The 19,429-nt window shown below is 41.9% G+C and overlaps 1 protein-coding gene across 7 annotated transcripts in view; it reads left to right on the top strand.

Moving 5' to 3' along the window:
• The window catches only part of syt14a (synaptotagmin XIVa), a 51,586-nt gene that overhangs the window by 1,750 nt on the left and 30,407 nt on the right, over window positions 1-19,429 (top strand). For 6 of the 7 annotated variants that reach the window (XM_048228069.1, XM_048228067.1, XM_048228065.1 and 3 more), the window contains exons 1-2: window positions 10,007-10,048; window positions 10,303-10,356. In XM_048228069.1, coding sequence (XP_048084026.1) covers window positions 10,320-10,356 — 37 coding nt within the window. In that variant the 5' untranslated portion in view covers window positions 10,007-10,048; window positions 10,303-10,319. Of the gene's footprint in view, window positions 1-10,000; window positions 10,049-10,302; window positions 10,357-19,429 lie in introns of those variants that run through there. The other variant, XM_048228068.1, reaches the window with a different exon arrangement.

Genomic DNA, 19,429 nt, shown 5'->3' with positions numbered 1-19,429 from the left:
TTGGGTGCATGTGCGGTTTTTCTTTCTCTTGCGATGGGCCTTTGTTGTCTAACAGCAATAGCACATTTCTGTATTTTACTTCCTCAGTTTCTTGCTTCCATGCCCTTACAAGATATCTGAAGAAAATGTGTTTGTTTATCTGCTTGCTATGAATTTTCTGACACATCTGTGCACTATAATTACAAAATATGATTTGCTGGCTGGGGATGCTCTACTCTAGAATTGGAAGCTGATATAATTAGGCCTAATAAAGAGATTTTTTGGCTTTCTAAAAACAGTAGCTGTTGACAATAAGCCAAACCGCTATTAATAATCACCAATCTGTTTAGAAACATGGTGGTAGCTATACATTTATTTTGCACAATAAAGTACTTGTCAGTTTGGTTTGGAAACTGCCCCATCTTTCCATTATAGTCTTTTAAATATCCACACTGGTTTTGTTTAACCATCTCAGCTTGCATTCACAAGGCAATGTGAAGCGATCCAACAAGGTTTTTGTTCCAAGCTGGCACCAAAATCACCTTCCTTCAAATAATTATTACATCTACAGTGCTGCTGACATTGTAGCATAATAGGAGAATGTCCACAAAGACTGTGCCATAGAGAAAGTTGTCATATGTCTTTTCAAAACAGACTGTAGTCTCAGTGAGACTCAAAGTTCTCACAATATACATATTCTGTAGCTGGAAACATTTGTGGAGACAAGTTTGAAACCTTTGATTTTTATATGAAACTGGACCACAGCAGCATGCACAATGAGCAAATAGAGAAGAGCAGCAGCCATCTCTTCAAAAGTTTTGTTCCCATTCAAAAATGCACACAGCCCCTTTTATGCGCCAAGCTCTCCCTGCAGGCGTATAGCGTGCACTGGCAGCCTGAAAGAGCATGCCTTATTTATCGACTTTTCTGTAGTCGGGCTCATTTTTCAGTGCGGCGTTTTCGAAAAGACCACGGTGCCAACAGCCTCTGCCATATTTTATCGTGGGCCTGTTGGCGATGAAGCCATGAGATTTAGGGCTCTGGCGGCGAGCAGGCCCTGCTGTCTGAATGAGGGGGATTCAGGCAGTCAGGTGGCTGTTGTTCTCTGGTGGACTCAGGTGGGCTGCTGTCATTCAGATATGCCTTATGAATGTGTGTCATGAAAGGACCTAATTTAGGGATGTGTCATGGCCATTCTATCCTCAGAGCAGAAAAGTGATAAAAAAATTGCCGCTATATTTCACAGTATTTACTAGCTACCTCTCATTCCTCTTCTGAAACTGATTTTAATCAACAGATAGCCAGGCGTTGTTCCTGTTGTCGGCTCACTTTCCAAACAGGAAATGAAACGTGCTGTAACCTTCAACTTGTGACTCCCCTGATTGATTTTAAGAGGGTTTTTCCATTTTAACCTTGTCCGGCCGAATAATTAGAGAGCTCCACATTCCGTGAAGGAAATTGATTGTCTTCCATGTGAGGGACCCCTTACTGAATTTTTGTGGGTGTTTTAATTAAGGGAGTTAGTGGAGTTTGTGGTATCCTAATAGCTGCTCAAGCTAAACTTTAACTATGGTGAGAAGACAAACTCAGTGCAGTAGAGTTCACTGAGTTCACTGTGAAACCAGCATGACCCGTATCAGTTACAGAGATTCACCGCAAGACAGTTCCATGGGTAGTAGAGTCACTGGCAGAGAAGGCTTTTGATTTTCCATCTCCACGTTTTTAGATCAAGGAGATGCGAGGTGTTTTTGAAGTTTAGATAAGACCTACATTTAAATTATTATCTAAAAGATTTGTCATATGAATATAAAAGAGCATTAGCATGGCTGATATAATCAGTGTTGAAAAAGATGGAGCCGTCAGGACTGAGATGTGGTGAAGTGTGAATTCCTCACTCAGCTGTCTGGACTCAGATATGGGTTTGAGTCACCATCTCACAAACACCATGTATTACCTGGAGCCAATTTGATTTGACTGTAGACATGTCTGATTTTTTGTTTGTTTGGCTACTAAACTAATGTTGCCTGCTGACCGTCAAAGTGGCATTAAGAAGATATTCATCTTCAACAGTCTGGTGCTTGCGGGCCTTTTCTGACAGCATCCAAGGCTCTGCCATTCTTCACTCTCACACTCACTTCGGCATTAAGTTGAACAATGTGCATTTGGTCCCACTGGCTGTCGCGGTGCGTTTCACTGACATCATTCATAAAAACCCTGCATGCTATTAATCACTCTACATTCTACAGCAAGTGATTGCATTAGGGCTGGATCCAAACGCAGGCAACTTGGAGATTGTGTGGTTCTGAAAGAAAACAGTCTAATCCCTTCACCTGCCTTTGATGACAGGGCGAAGGCTAGTGTTCACTTTGCTCCAGTGGGGTAGCTAAAGTGATGTCAGCTCCTGGGCCTGGTTCTGTATGTGGGATGTGGTTGTTAGCTCTGCTCTCTGCCCGCTGGGACCAACAGGGCCTGCCTGGTCACCCTTCACATTAGGTGAGCGAGAGGAGGTGAGGCGTGGAGAGCAGCTGTGCAGAGAAAGAGATACAGGCATCAATTGGGAGGCCGGCGCCACGCGCATAAATCATGCAGTACCCGCGAACAAACATGTATTTAAACTGATGTCCCGATGGCAATCGTGCACACATTCTGTGTGTGTTTTGCATGTGTGCTAACGCATGAATAATGGGTGTGTTGTGTGTGTGTGTGTGTCAGAGAGCCCATCCCTCAGGCGTGTGCCCAGAGGGGAGTGTATTATTACTAATGAGATTATGACTAATGAGAGACGTGGGGAGGAGGGTCAGCAGCACCTCTACCTTAAGCCTTAAGACCAGTCCGAGGAGATGCAGGAATCAGCACTTTGCAGGATCTGTCAACAGGGGACAAACCAGAAGCACACAGAGTTCATACACCCACGGGACACTTTATTTATCATAAAAACACCCTGTCTAACACAGAGGCCGTGGTGTTTAAAACAAGGGGAAAGGGAAATGTGAACAATAATATCCATTAAGACCGCAAGCTTTAGGATTTGCTGGCTTTGTGGCTTGCGGGGGATTAGACTATGGGGTGAGACGCAGGCCAAGCAAGAGAAAGGAAGAGCAGATCAGGCCTTGTGTCTGTGTCTCTCATGCATCGCTTTTCTCTCTCTTTCTTTCTCTCTCTCTCTCTCTCTCTCTCTCTCTCTTCTCTCTCTACACAAATGAGTCGTGACTGTAAGTATCTGCACTTGTCTGTTTTTATATGTGCACCCACATATGGAGTTACCATGTGTGTTCTCTCTGTGCATTACCTGCCAAAGCCTGTACCTCATGTTTTGTTAATGAACTGTACAGCTGTATCTTTATCTGGTGGTGTATACAATATTGTGTACTGTGACTATCCCTGAAGTTGCCATGGAGCCTGTTTGTGTGTGTGTGTGTGTGTGTGTGTGTGTGTGTGTGTGTGTGTGTGTGTGTCCCACTCTCCAGTGGGTTGGTGGATTGCTGAGCGCCCAGCACTCCCACCACTGCTGTGAACAACTCTCCAAAGAAGGGAGACTTGAAAACAGCCTCCTTGACAGCCCTCTCAGGTGGGAGTTGGTGTGGTGGTGAGCATGGTGAGAGAGGAGGAGGAAGAGGAGGAGAAAGAGGTGGAGGAGGAGGTGGCGGTAATTGGTGCGCCATGTTGCCGAGGTCTGTGGGGAGTCTGAAACTGCATGCGTTGCACTCGGAGCACAACTGCAGTAAACAGGGTGGTCAGCCATTTGTGGCAGTGCCGGTAGCTGCCATAACCACAAGAGAGAGAGAGAGAGAAGCACTAGAGAGAGAGAGAGAGAGAGAGAGAGAGAGAGAGAGAGAGAGAGACAGAGACAGAGAGAAGCACTAGAGAGAGAGAGAGAAGCATTAAAAGAAGCAGAAAAGCACATTGGGAGATTTACCCCAATGTTGATTAGCTAGAAAATGCATCATTAGGTGACTTGCTTGTGCAGGTATTATTCTTAAATCAGTTCAGTTTCAGCCTAATGGTGCACACAGGCTCTAATTAAACTGATATCACTCCATCTGTGTGTAACCTCTATGTAAAGTTCACTCCATCTGAGGTGGGAGAGTGAGAGTTTGTGTCTCTCACGACTGCTAATAGTTTTTGCAAACAAGTTTATGTTCATTGTCTCCTCGTGTACTGTGCTTTTTCACAGTGAACAATAAACAGAAAATAATACAGTCTGTGTTTTGCAAATATTATGACAAGACAGCATGACACAAAGTTCACAGTGGCTCACAGTTTATTCAATGTTGCCCAAGATGATAACAAGGAAGTAATTATTTTCAGCCTTTATGTTCATGACTACTTCCCGTTGCTCATGGGCACTCTGAATTTGATTATGTCCGAACATAGTGCGTCTGCTCATCTGCAGGTAATTATCTTAGATTTAACACAGTACTCCTCAACAAACAATGCTGAGTTAAGCAGCAGTGCATCATCATTTAATCTCTGTGCCTCTGTGCTTCAATTGTTCTTTTTGGTGTCTTGTCTCCTGTGAGGGAGGGAGAGAGGGATGTTGGTTTCTCTACTTCTGGAGAGCTCCCTGTGCCAGAATGTCTGGAGCCATATCACCAAATCAGCCTGCATGATTAATTAATGAGTGGTGCATGGAGTTATGGGGGTGTAAGTGTCGACTAATAGCACTATTTAATATTGAATTAGGCTCCTCGGAGGAGTACCTCGTTGTTCTTTCTGCATTGTTTCCCCTCATGTGTGGCAGATGGAAATGTTCAAGGTTTCCAAGATTTGCAGCGTGCTGATTTAATTCAACAATACAAGTTGTTAATTGTGATGCCCAGTGTGGTGTGCTGTGTTGGCCTTGCTGTCCTGGTGGCAGTGGTGCCATTGATTTACATTGCACAATCAACACGTCCCAGTTGAAAGCGAGAAGTGCAGTGCTCTCTGGCATGCCATCTGATATTAACCTCAGGTGTGGCGTGTGTACGGCAAGACAAGGATTAAGTCAAACGCTGTCAAGTCTGTTTGGATCCTGATACCCTTTCAGGGTTTGGATTGCATGTTAAAATGACTATGTTTGGTTCCAAGGTAACGAGAGATAACTCTGTAAGCTGTTATTTCTGTCCTAGAACAGAAATCAAGGAATACATACAGACAAGAAAAGTGTGGCTAGGAATAGAATGGTATGAGTAATTGTTTTGGAGAGGTTTGATGCCATGATTAAATAAACATAAATTATAAAACATATAATTTATTGTGTTACTTATTTTTTAAATTAAATAGCCTTTAAATAGCCAGAAAAGTATCACTGCATTCTTACTCATTTTAGCATACTGATTCTCTCTCTCTCCCTCTTTCTTTCTCTCACACACACAGTCTGCCACACACACACACACACACACACACACACACACACACACACACACACACACACACACACACACACACACACACACACACACACAGGAAAAGAGAAATAATCCATCCCATTATCAGTGTCCCCTAAGGGTATGATTTGGAGCCAGTGAAGCTCTCAACAAGCCACCCTTAAACGAGGCCATGTTGGTAATTGTCGCTTTTTGTCAGATTAAATGTAACACAATGCAAATAAACTATCGTAGTTAGCAGGCAGGGGTCTTGTTAAACTTTGATTTAATATCATTAATTTCCCATTAATGTCTTGTATGTACTGCGTTATACAGCCCAGCTGCTTTATATAGTCAGCTGTTCAGTGTGCATTAAAAAAGTGAACAACCAACATCATTCATGGGTACAGTCATTGTGAAAGCAGTTCATTTGTCACATTTCAGATTGCTCAACTGGTAACGTAACAAATGACCCTAGCCGTATTTGATGAATTAGACCTCACAAAAAATGTTCCCTTAATTCAAAGGAAAGCACTAAAGGACGCTTCTGCCATCTTTCTCAAAAGCCTGTGACATGGCAACACATTGGCCACGTTGTGCTTGAGTGACGTGCTGTCATCTGAGCCTTTGTAGCAGAACCCTGCTGCATGTCAGATATCGCCAACACAGACGAGACAGTGCTGGGATGTTCCATATAACATTCTGTCACCCGTAAAAAAAATAAGCCCATGTTGTCCTCAGGGAGCGAATGTGTGAGCCCCATGGATTGCACAGCATCTCCAGAGGTTCAGCAATCCCAATACTCAGACCCTGACTGTTACATTTTCAACTGATAATCACTGATACTGAAAAGAGCAAGATATAATTGTCATTTGATACAGGTCAGTACCACTGTCCAGTGATATAACTGGACATCAGTGGCTACTAGTTCATTAGAGATTGCACATAACAAATAGGAACAGGCTGTCATCTTCATATGATTTTAGTCTTGTGGGCTTCCATCAGTCTGATTCCACAGAACTGTTGTCATTAAAATGAGGAAGAGGAGGACAGAGCTTTCTTGGAGTATGACCTGGTAGTTTCCAACTGAGCTTGATTGTCAGCTGAGGTATTTGGACCCAGACAGTTTCACATAGAGGTCTTACCACCTTTTTAGCTCAGTGATACACAGTAGCATTAGCCACCGAGATAATATAGCTAATTTATCTGAGGCTTCAAAGGTAGCCCTCCTCCTAGCGATAATTGAGAGTATAGTGTTCTGGAGCGATAACTGTGAGTAGCACTCACTCCTCTTTCCTTTTCTCCTCTCTTTCTCAGTTACATGCATACCATCACCCTCTGACATACACACACACACACACACACACACACACACACACTCACTCACTTCTGCTCTCTTTTTGCCTGTCCCTCTGTCTGTAACACTTTCCCCTTCCGACATGTGGTCGATATGTTTTATTAGACTTGATTTAACAGTGTGACTCCTCTACACACATCCACTTTCTGATATTCATTTCGGCACATAATATCATTCCCAGCCTCTCGTGTTTGTTCATTACTTTGCTGTCTCACCATTTCAAAGTGGTGAATTACAATCTTATTACTGAGCCACGGCAACCAATCAATAGACTGCGACAGTAAACTGGCTGTGGGGACGTAATCTCATGTATCACAGTTTATTAAGCAGAAAAGATGGGATTTTCAGACGTGTTGACCCTGTGGCGACAGTAAATGTAACAGCAGCTTGCAGTGGTTGCCTGCCACGTGTAGATAAAGGAGTAAGAGAGGGACAGTGTAGCCGAAGGACTTGCGCAGGTCTGGAAAAGTATGGAATTAAATACATGCTTTTTCTCCAGACATGGAAAAGATTGGAAAATGTGAATGAAAGTCTTTTTTAAAAAGTATGGAAGTTGCATCATTTAAAAACAGATAATCAGTTTGGGAAAGATCTTGAAAAAGTTTGGTGGAATCTGTCCTGGTAACTTCTGGAAACCTTGTTTAAGTGAGAGAGGCTTTTAGTAAGGCCTGCTGCAGAGAGGGTGCTCTGTTTGTATGCTCAACATTATTTACTGGGTTTGGAGGTGACAGACTCATTCAAGGCAGCCAGGTTCTACCTGTCTTTCTTTCTCTTTTTCACACTATTTTCTGTCTTTCACACCTTTCTTTCTTTCTGCTGTTTTGCATTCAGCAGCGCTCCAGGCTCCTGAAAAATCGCAGTCTGCTTTTCCTCAGCAGGTAGCCGGAGATTCCACTTTGAATCTGGGACAAGCCTAAAAATACAAGTGTGGCAGTCTGCTGGAGAGAACAGCAAGTCTGGCAACAAAACATCACACCACCTTGGCTTAGTTTACACTTTCTGCCTCACCTACACTCCATTGAGACCTTTCTCAATCAGTCCAAAAATAAGAAATAAGTGCCAAAAAACCTCAACAGTCGTGACCAAGTTACAAGAATAAAAACATGATGCACCTTTAGACTCTTGAGTTTGCAGTTTGAGTTGTTCACTTGCTGGTATTTTTGGGAATTTCAGCTTTTTCAGCCAGAGCAGTGGGTGCCTTTGGTTAGTGAAATAGCTCTGACCATCTTGGCTAAGATGATTTGAATGAATGGCTCAGAGCTCAGGCACAGGTAATGAGAGCAATGTGCCATGCCAGCTGTACACCGGCAGTAAGGAGGAGTGTTAGGGAACAAACAGACTCGGCAAGGCAAACTGTTGCATTAGAGAGAATATATAAATGATCAGCCAGTTTTGTATACACTTTGTTTTATTTGTCTTTTTTTATTATTCTGTGACCTTCAAACTGTTTGTTGTTTCTAACTATTGCTAACAAAATGACAATTAGCCTGAAGCAGCAGTGTAGTGCAGGCTAGCAGCGTATGTCTGCTAGAGAGTGGGGGGAATATCAGGCGCTTTCATGCTCCACCACCCACTCACAGATGTTCCATTGATCTGAGCTAAAGTAAAACATTAGGTCCTCTATTTGTACACTGATTCAACAGTGACATTGCACTTCACTTACAAAATGGCTGTCGTGGAGCCAGAAAACCTTTACATGCAGCATACAGCACAGAATAATCTGTGTTTGAAAATCTTGGAGCTTTGCTGGTTTTGGCTTTGGTCTATATTATTTAAAGATGTCTGTGAGTATTTTATGTATGCACTTCAGTAAGATTTTGATGTTTTTATTTATAATATTTTCAAAGTGCCTCCTTTCAGATTATTTTTTTAGACCAAACCACACCACACATCTAAGCCACCGTACAAAACGATCTACTCTATCAGGCAACTCTCTTTTAACTCATAGTCATAAATGTGAGTAGGAATGGCATTCCCAATCGGTAAATGCACTTTTACTTGAATTTGAATCCCAGGCTATTTTAAGCTAATTAAGGTGACCTTAGCCTGCAGACAGAGGTCAAGTGAAGACACAACAACAACAACAGCAAAAAAAAAACGGTCTCAGTCAAGGCGAAAAGATACTGGCGTGGAGGCTCTCCTCACCAGAGGCAATGCTTACATATGTGTGGTAAAGGTGTTGTATTAATACCAAAGGGCTTATGTTTCCCTAAGACCTTAACACTTTTGCTTAACACACTATTACCATAAAGACAAACTCGTTTAATTTAGTTTATTGGGTAAGACTATCTTTATTAGAATGATGAAGTGGTTGAGTAGCTTCCATTACTTTGAATTTGAACCACAGCAACAGCCCACTAGGTTGCTTTCCATCTCTGCTTCTTGCCTTGGGAGGCCACCCAGATTGCTCTCAGTTCATTATTAGGGGACGGGGGGTGGTTAGCTTTACTCTCTCCAATCCATAATGGAAAATATCAGTGCTAATTAATGGGTGTCCATTTCAGATGTTGCTTGCAGTCGCAATTCCATCTGCTGAATACTTGAACTTGAAAGCTGAGAACAGTTTAGAACCTAATCCTGCATCAATGTCCTGGGCAAGAAAGTGTTTTGCAAATGCTAATTCTGCTGTCCTTTGCTCAATCATACTATTAACGTGTTTATATTTAATACAGTATTGGTGGGTTTTAAAGCAAATTAATTGCAGGAGATTTTATGAATGGACAGGTCTTGCTGAAGACCCATACCCCAGTGTGTATAGCATCTGACTATAAAGCTGTTTGGCATAGATCATCATGGCTTGTGAGCAGCAGGGCGGATGGCTTACCAGCTGTTTGCATTCTGCATGGAGATTGGCTTGCTTGGCCTCTGAGGTGGCTAGGACAGATGCCTGATTAGAAAAAAACACAATTTTATGCCTCATTAAAAAGACTCTAGGTGTGTCTGAATCAGATGTTAATTTGTTTGGCCAAGCGATATGGTTTGAATATTGTGATCAATTTGCGTTAAATTCTGCTTCAGCAAAGGTGGTCATCGATGGAGGGACAGCAGCATTACTGTCTCTCTCGTCTGCTCTGAAAGTTAATGACCTAACTGACCTCAAACTGTAATTTATGCTCCAGCAGTAGGAAGTTTTCGACATTTTAATTTTCATCATCCATCAAATGTTTTCTGGTGTCTAATGTCTTTTGGTGTAATGTTGTCCCTGTTCCTTTTGAATATCTTTGGTGCAGTTTTGCCTGTTACTATGTCTGCATTTTTTCTGTCTGTCCTCATTTAATGTCTTAGGTGTGTACCATTAAAACATGCATTGTTCTTCCAGGTGGCGAACGTAATTGTGGAGTACATGAGCTCATCTGCATCCGAAAAGGTAAGCAGGCCATAGATGGAGCCCAGTCTGAAATGGCTGCTATCCCACTTGTGGCTATCTGTGGCCAGTAACTTGTCACCTTCAGTCATCAACTACATCAGCATAATATTCTCTCGGATATCTTCATCTTGCATACAGGGTCACCACCACGTCACATCCTCTGCTAGACCTCACTCTGTTGTTTCTCTAAGTCATGTGGAAATGTGTCAGTCCTCGTCGTTTTTATGTGTTATTTGTTTTTTCACCCTGTTTAGTGTGGACATCTTGGATAATGACTGCGGATACCAGAATGCTCATCTTGTTCAAAAGTAATTACACTAGGCGAGAATGTTGTTAATGATAATGAGATTTAGCAATTCAAGATTCAAGGGCACTGCAAACACATGTACTTAAAAATATTAGACAAAAGTAAGTAGGCAACATAAATGTAAACGTACATTGATAAACAAACTGGTTTTAACATTATCCTTTAGAATAAGTTCTAGTTCCAACAAAATGGACAAGCAGTACAACTCAACATTTGCATTTTGAGCCATATTGTGTCTTTTCTGTTGAAAAATGTAGTAAACTATACTATACTATGACTAAAAATTGAGTCACAGATCGTAAACTAAAAATATACCGGTAGTTTACGATCTGTGATGAAATCAGTATGGTGATACTGGATTTGCCTTGAGAAACATCTTTGCTGTTTTTCTGTGTATAGCTGCTAAAAAGACTAAGAAAACAGTGTGTTCTCAAGGGACTTCCGTTCTTGTGTAGACTTGTTTTTTTTTTTTTTTTTTTTTCTGGTAGGAACAAGCACAGTTCCAAGCCAAATTTAGGAAGCTAAGACAAATAGAGAGAAATACAGGGCTTGATGTCCTAACCTCTATGTGAAGCATTAGTCCAGTGATGAATTGCCAGGGCTCCTCCCTTCAGCTGCCCTTCTTATTCCTAGACCTCCACACAGACCAAGTCTTCCATGAGCTGATTAGCTGAGCAAAGGGAGATCATTTCCCCCGAGGCCCCATTTAACTAGTGTCACACACACTGACCTAAGCTGACAAGATACTTCCAGTGACAGCAAACAGCTGGATATGTCTACTATCAACCTCACTCTGCCAGACAGACGTTGTGTGTCCTGTTTGTTGCTGTTGACATTTTCAGCTCTGGAAATGGTGTCACACTAATTGTACTCAATAATTGGCCCCTTTTTTTTCTAACTTGATACACCCTGATGTCTGTCATAATAAATTGTAACGACAGTCTTTTTTTAGAAGACAATTTGATGCTATAGGAATTTTCCATGACAACCGCATAAAGGCAAGATTATCCTCCCCTAGGCTAGCCTACTACTGTTTTAGAGTCTTAAATGGTGATTTTAGGTGATATCCGCATCCTACTTTTGTACTTCAGGTTACATAAAATTCCTCAGTTAAGGATATAAAATTCTTACTTGAATCAACACATAATACTTTAGAAGCCCCGAATTGTCAGCAAATCCAGTGTCCATCTGGCTTTTTACTTGTTGATGTTGTGTCTGGCTTGCGAAAGCAGCTTTAACATGGTTTCAGACTAATGGTGGCATTTGGCTTTTATCTGCCACTTACTCCTGCCTGGTAATAATATCAATTAAAGCCCACATTGTCATGTTAATGCACAGGTTGTCTGCTACTCTCAGGCTCTTTGTGGAAATGAGTCACTTTTTACTCAGAGAACTGCCAGAGGCTGCAGCTGCCAGTGAGCTGTGTTCCCCATTAGCGTTGCTCTGAGTTCCATGGTCAGCAAAGTTGTGGTGATTTGGAGCAGGTTTTTTGACAGAGGTTGTGTGTTCATCTGCTCGGGCGACGGTTTCGATCATAATGTGCTTTTTCGTGTGCGGAGCGGCTTTGCGGTGAGGGCTCGGTGGTGCCGGTGGGATGCGTGGGACCCTGAGAGGGCTTATGCTGCGTCTTCGTGTGGGTGTCTGCGCTGGCGTGCAATTTGGAAATGGTCAGAGCTTTTTGATGTGCATGTTACCATGCCAACCGAAACAGGCCGAGATGAGAGGGACGGCAGGAGGCAATCATACAATTCAGAATAATTTTATACATCTGCACCAATGCACCTGTGCTTTGGTGAAAGACAGAGATATACATTTTTAGTACAGTACATACAATAGCATATACTGCTATTTGTGATAGATAAATTTGTGGTTGAATGTGTTTGGTTCTATGAATGTGCTGGTTCTATGATTCCAGATCCTCCAGAGGTAAAAATTATACTGGCACAATACTACAGTTACAAATTACAGCCCTGTTTCAGTTTCACTCCAGAACAGTCAGAATGTAAGTATCAGGCTCTATAGCAGGTTCTAAAACAATATTGTGAACATAACCGGAACATCATTATGATATGCAAGGCCGCATTAAAGATGTAAAATAACAAGCTAACATGAAGAGAAAGCAGAATAAATCTCATGTTGGTAGTGAGATCACCCAAATCTATCAAAGCTAAAAGTAATTTTTTGCTGCTGTGCTAGAAATATGCTAGGCCATGTTTTAGGGCATAGCCCTCAGCCATCAATCTGCACACCCTGTGGGCAGAGCGACTTTGGGAACCCTTTTTCCTGTACCTGGCCTGCTTGAGAAACTAGCCCTGTTGCAGGGCACAGCTGTTTTTCACTTCTCGGATGATCTTCCCCGTCCCAGATTGCGTTCTGGCCGGGGTAAGCGAGTGTGAGTCTGATGACCTGGATTCATCCGATGCAGTACAGTACATTAGGCCGGCGCTACTGCGCCTCAGCTGCCAGAGCCCTCACAGAACCCCAAGCTGAGCCCCTACAGAAGTCCCAGATGCACACTGCAGGGCCCCAGCATTTGGGACGCAGAGAGAGAAGTGCTAAAAGTTCTCTTATTAGTCAAGCTGTAGTATGTAGATACTGTAAGACAATACACATCTCTACCTTACATTTTCACAGCTGATGTTTATGGATACTGTAGGTAAGGTGTTGTGGTATATTGAAATAAAAATCCTGATTATGAGAAAACAATAAAATAGGATATCACTTTATAGGCAGAATTCAAATTTCATTCTCTATTACTTCTCTACACATGCTGTTTACACACTCTACTGAACATGTGGAAGTGTGAATCTTCTCTGGCAAAATGCTGATCTTCATTGTCTGACCAGTTCATCATGTCCACATGCCCATTTGTTCTTCCGAAGCCATTATGGATATCTGTCTGTACACTATGACCGTCTTTACCCCATAGGTCTGGAGTATTCGTCTGAAACCCCCGTCAAGAATGATAGAAAGCGATATGAAGCCCCTTTGTTGGATCAATAAGATCCAGCCCCTACTGACAGCTGTGATGTATGGCATTCTTTGTTTTTATCCTTGTGAGATATTTAGCTTGTTAAGGTGGTTGCTGTCTGTCAGGAAATGCAATTTATCTCGGCAAAGTCAATGTTTGGCCAACTGAGTGCATCCACTGACATTATATCTCCAATCTGAGCAATTGTTCTTTGTTGTTATTGATGATGACACAGTTACTGTACGGTTGACAAATGACTCTCAGAATGCAATGCCTGTATAGAGGCCTAGGATGCACCCAGTGAAGTATGTATACTGGTTTCAGCCAATTTTATACTGTTGAATGAATAATAATCCACAGCCACTGCTAACAGTATAGCTATGAGCCTTTTGCTTCTGTCTCAGACAGAAGAGCATGGCTGTGCTATTAATTAAAACTGCTCCATTTCCTAAAAATAAATATATTGTCCAGAGATCAACAAGGGCAGTAGGTATGTGTGTCTGGGTCTAGCAAAGCCAGTGTCTGGTGGCATTTCTACCACTCTGTCTACCTCATTACCTTTTCATCCATCCAAATAAAAAAAAATCCTCTACCAATTACTGAATTACGTGAAAAACGACACATACTATACAGCCTCTTTGAAAGAGAGGAATGTGCAAAAGAGAGTGAGAAATGGCCAGGGTGTAAGAGAGGGGGCAGCTAAACAGATGGTGTACCAGGAATGCATTACCGTCACATTGATCACATCTTCTTTGCAAATGCCCACGAGGAAATCAATTACAGGGCCTCAGAATAGCCGGGTAGCTGAGGAGGGGCCCTGTGATATAATTGGGATTGTTATTTATTTGTTTGTTTATGTGTGATCCTTGTGTCATCGGTGAGATCAAAGACTAGCTGTTGTGGCCCGTCAGGTGTCTGTAGACATAACAACCAGCTGAAGGGGGGAGGCTCCTGTTGGAGCTGTGACTCTGGCCAAACTGGCCCTAATGAGAGGTCCATTACAGACATGAAAGTTTAATTACATGTGAAATGGACACGGCGCTGCAGCAGATCTCTTTACTGAACACTCATTCCATTGTGGTCTCTCAGTGACCACAAGCCATTTGTGGAAAGAGCTCAACTTTATACAGCCCTGAGTGGCACACTGAAGAGCTTAATGCCCCTGATAGCCTATAACATGTCCAGTGCCAACGTGATGTTCTGCCCTGGGCACTGCTATCATTCAGATGACATTTTATATAGGTGATGATTCATTAGTTTTGAGGTTTTAATGAATACTTTTTCTAAAGATAAATGTTGATGAGATGGCATATGAGATTTACAGCTATAACAAGATAGCATGGTAGCATAGTTTGGTTTGGATAAGAAAAATAGTGTTACTACAAGTCAGAGCTGTCTAACACCTACATAGCCATTCCACAGGGGCAACAGAGCTGTTGGCATTGCATAACATTTGTAGCATTTGTAGGTGCTACTGGTGAGCAAGCTACAGACTGGATTTAGTCTGTAAGAAAGCTTGACCACAAACAGGTGCATTCCCATTTATTACAGAAATGTAACTTGTATGCATTTTGGAATTGTTATGTTTGTGTAATTTCTAATTCAGTTCCTGATTTGGATTCAGCATACAGTTTAGCTGTATTATTATTTTCCAACAGCCTTCAACACTCAAATGTCAATGTGTGTGTGTGTGTGTGTGAGAGAGAGAGAGAGAGAGAGAGAAAGCATTAGTAAGTGGTGTGTGTGTGTGTGTGTGTGTGTGTGTGTGTGTGTGTGTGTGTGTATTCTTTTTGGTTTGACACTTAAAATAAGTCCAATGCGGCATAATTCTAAAACAGAACTTAAACTCTGAGATCAGAGCAGACCTTTGTGTGCCTCTGTGTGCTTATACTCAGCTTAGTACTCTAAATAAAGTGTGCTTGACCTTTGTGTCACTTCCAGATGAGATTAGAAAGCAAACAGTGGCTTCCCCTATCAGGATCAATGTCTTACACACCACAAGTACTACCACTGTATGCATGGGTGTGTGCATATGTGCATATGCATGTGTGTGTGTTGGGGAGGGGGAGGATGAGAGAGAGAGAGAGATAAAGATGTGTATTCTTAACAGCTCAGCTTGTGGAGTCGTAATAGAGTTTTCATTTTGCTTACTGGGTAAAGGTATCTGTGAAGGTTCTCTTTTTTTACCTTCCGTGGTGCAGTGGAACCCTGAGCTCATCCCATGTTTAATTAAGAGGCTGAGAGCTGCAGCTGGTTTAGGATGTGCCACATTTGGAGTTCACTCGCACGCATTCCTCCTCACCTCATGGGGCGCTTCGCACCACAACGCAGGGTGTGCAGCCTTTAAATGTCAGCCATCATTAGATGCACTCCGAGGACATGGATGAGATGCGCCATGCCATGTCTCAGTTAAAAATATCTACAGTGAGGACAAACACGTAGAATCTTCAGAGCAGACAAGACATGGCTTTTGAAACCCAGTGCTCTGTTCTATGTTGCTACCTTCCATAGTGCTGAAGTGTTTCATCTTTTGAAGGCTACAATTACTTCAAAGGAAGAGGAGGGTATTAACTGAGTCTTGTTGGCTCATTGTATTTAATTAAAATGGCTTACCTCAGAGAGGTAATAATACTAATTTGTCTTTATTTTCTGGGTTGTGTTGGAGGACATTTCCTGTCAGCTGACATAGGGAGAAGCACTGGCGTTTGCCAAATTGATTTATCCATTCACTGATATCTCTGCTCGGATAGGCAAGATCCTGTTTAATAAACACAGCCATGGCAGAAGTCACTGTGCTGCCAAAATCTGATAGGCCTACTTAATCTACATTATTAATGGCACGCAAAGCCTGATTTTTTCTGCTTAGCTTTTTACTTTTGTTCGAAAAGGAGCATGTGCATTCAACTGCAGTCTTTGTTTATGGGATAGAATGTCTCTCTGGGAGCTTAGTGGGAACCAGTGTTGTGCGGATTGCCCGCGGACTGCTGCGGTCAGAATTGCTTTTCAAAGATATCATTAGCTAAAAGACTTCAATTGATGCAGCATGAACTTGTCATGTTATGTTCTATGCACATATTGTTAGGTTATGTTCTGTGCACTTCTTGCGAAGCCATGTTAAAAAAGTATGCCACAGCTACATAACAGGCACGACCAACATGACTACTCACAAATTTGGGGCAGCCGTGGCCCACTGGTTAGCACTCTGGACTTGTAACCGGAGGGTTGCCGGTTCGAGCCCCGACCAGTGGGCCGTGGCTGAAGTGCCCTTGAGCAAGGCACCTAACCCCTCACTGCTCCCCGAGCGCCGCCGTTGTAGCAGGCAGCTCACTGCGCCGGGATTAGTGTGTGCTTCACCTCACTGTGTGTTCACTGTGTGCTGTTTGTGTTTCACTAATTCACCGATTGGGTTAAAAGCAGAGACCAAATTTCCCTCACGGGATCAAAAAAGTATATATACTATACTTATATATAAATGCGGCACTGTGAGCTAAACCCTCCCAGCCTAACCAGTAACTTTAATTACCAGACCTCAAGCAAGCAATAGATTGTTTTCTATTATGCGCACTGACCTGGAACAGCTTTTATTGGGCTAGCTAGGCACAAGACCTAATGGCAAGTCGCTCAGTAAAATAATCCTGCTTCTTTACCACCTACCCTACCGGTATTTTATGATCCCACACAGGCCAGTTCCAGTTCCAGTTCCTCTAATGTTAACCTTTTGACCAGCAATTTCACAAAAAGTTTCACAAATAAATGTGTTTGTTTTACAGACAAGGCCTACCGTCATGCAGCTTATATAGGCTGAAGTGCAGTGAAGAGTCTGGTAATTATGGTAGGCCAATTTGGAGTTAAATTAAACAGGGAATTCTCTGTCGCTCCTCGTAGTGTGTATGGCCTTACACCTGCAGGTACTGCAGATGTGATTAAGGAGGGCTTTCTGTTCCTGTTTAAAAGTTTTACATAGCTTAATAAGTAGGCTATACACTGCATGTTAGGCTACATTAACCAAAAGCGCACATTTTGTAAATAAGCAGGTCGGATCGCGAGTATCTTTTTCTCTTATTTAAATTTGCGGTTCGAGTTGTGGTCAGGTTGATATGGGACGAGTGCGGGCCGCTTGTGACCGGACCCGTGCACCACTGATGGGCACGTGGACATATGGCAAACACAAGGTCTGCTGTGGATCCTGCCTTTCTGCTCTTATTGAGTTTGTTAAAATAAAAACATTGAAATAAAAATAAAATGTGCATCTTGTCAGTGAGATCTCATTGTCCCTACACCAGATTAGTCGGTCATCTTTCAGCATTGAGAGTTATGGAGCTCTCTCTTGTGTTCCTTTTATGGTGCTCTGTTAAGATTCATTTAGAACACTTTTATGGTGACATTGCTGTAGACCTCACAGGGCAGCTTTTGTCTTGTTATTATAAAGGACCTAATTGATATATTTAATTACAGTGCTGCAGCCTTTATCACATTAGTAATAGTCCAAAAGGGAAAACATCAGCCCTACATCAACACCAACATTAATTTTTTTATTTAAGTATTTAGTATTTATGACTTTTAATGATGCCTGCAGAACTGTAGGCCTTTCAGGTTAAGCACAAATAAACAGGGATCTCAGCATCATGTCACTGTCTCATCAAAAGACCTTGTCCACGGTGGAGATGCCGTCATAAAATGTAGGTGTGCAACACACATGTGCACCAAGTGTAAAACTATAACTAACCGCATAGCGGTACAAAAAATGATCGCCGCTCAGTCCTGTACATCCGTTCCGCGAAAATAAATCACACTTCAATTTGTCTCCATATTTTACCCCATTCCCCACTCTTGAAACTTTTGTGTATGCTTGTTTGGCATGCATGAGTGTGTGTGTGCGGCTGCACAGAAAGTAGCCTACTGGTGCTGAAAAGGTGAATAGATTGTAGAATAGCCAAAGAAGATGTAGTATTGTTATAAAACCTTTAAAATCTCTGAACAATCACAAGTAGGGCAGTTCATCACAGTTCATCCATTGCAACTGGATTGATGAAAGGTCACTTACACCTGTAGGCTACATTGTATTTGGGAAAAGCAAAAGGTATCAGCATAATGTTATTTTTTTTTTTTATTTTTTTTTTTTTATGTATTTGATTACGTTTATCGTACCTCATAGTGCTAGGGCTAATGTAACTCGTCAGTTTGTACGTTGCCCAGCGATGTGTTACTTACATGTCTTAAGTTAAAGAATTGAAAGAAATAGGAAATAAAAAAAAACTAGAACAGTATTATCTGTTTACATTCAGATCTTGCCAAAGACTTTGCCTAAGTGCTATCTGCCATCCTGTACAGAGTCTATGGTTGCTATAGCAACCGCTGCTGTGCTTCATACACTGAGGAGATAAGCATGCAATTGTGGTTGAAATACTCCCGAAACACAAAGAAAACAAACCAAAATATATCTATGCAAGAACATGGGATGTTGTTGTATTCCAAACAATAAGCCAACAGTCGTGGAAGGGCATTACTACGGTGAAATCTCACTATAATCTCCTAGCTGTGCGATATGTCCCATTACAACCCATTGATTTGATTCGTGTTCTTGCCGTCCACTAGGCTATTTTGCTGTGGCACGAACAAAACGTGACGTCACTTGCAAGGGGTGAATAGCCAAAGAAGATGTAGCATTGTTATAAAACCTTTAAAATCTCTAAACAATTCATCCATTGCAACTGGATTGATGAAAGGTCACTTACACCTGTAGGCTACATTGTATTTGGGAAAAGCAAAAGGTATCAGCATAATGTTATTTATTTATTTATAAACAAAAACATCTCTGTCAGTTCCATGCCGTTTTCAACAGCTCAAAAACAAAGGTCATTTTGGATGGATGGATTTTTTGTGAATGTTTCTTCTTCTACATAAGATTTTAGTCATCTTTAGTTCATGTAATACTTTATTGTCAATGCACAAATTAAGTAACAGTAGTCTGAAACGTTATTGTTAATGCACAAATTAAGTAACAGTAGTCCGAAATGCTGTTTTACATCTACCAGTGGTGCAAATAACAGACATGTCCAAATGGGCCTTGATGAAATGCGTCGCTAGACTGTTCATACACATT

Source organism: Alosa alosa, chromosome 19 (genome assembly GCF_017589495.1).
Source record: "Alosa alosa isolate M-15738 ecotype Scorff River chromosome 19, AALO_Geno_1.1, whole genome shotgun sequence".
NCBI classification, from domain to species: domain Eukaryota; kingdom Metazoa; phylum Chordata; class Actinopteri; order Clupeiformes; family Clupeidae; genus Alosa; species Alosa alosa.
Note: the sequence above shows the minus strand (reverse complement) of the source record. Positions and strands in the feature narration are given on the sequence as shown.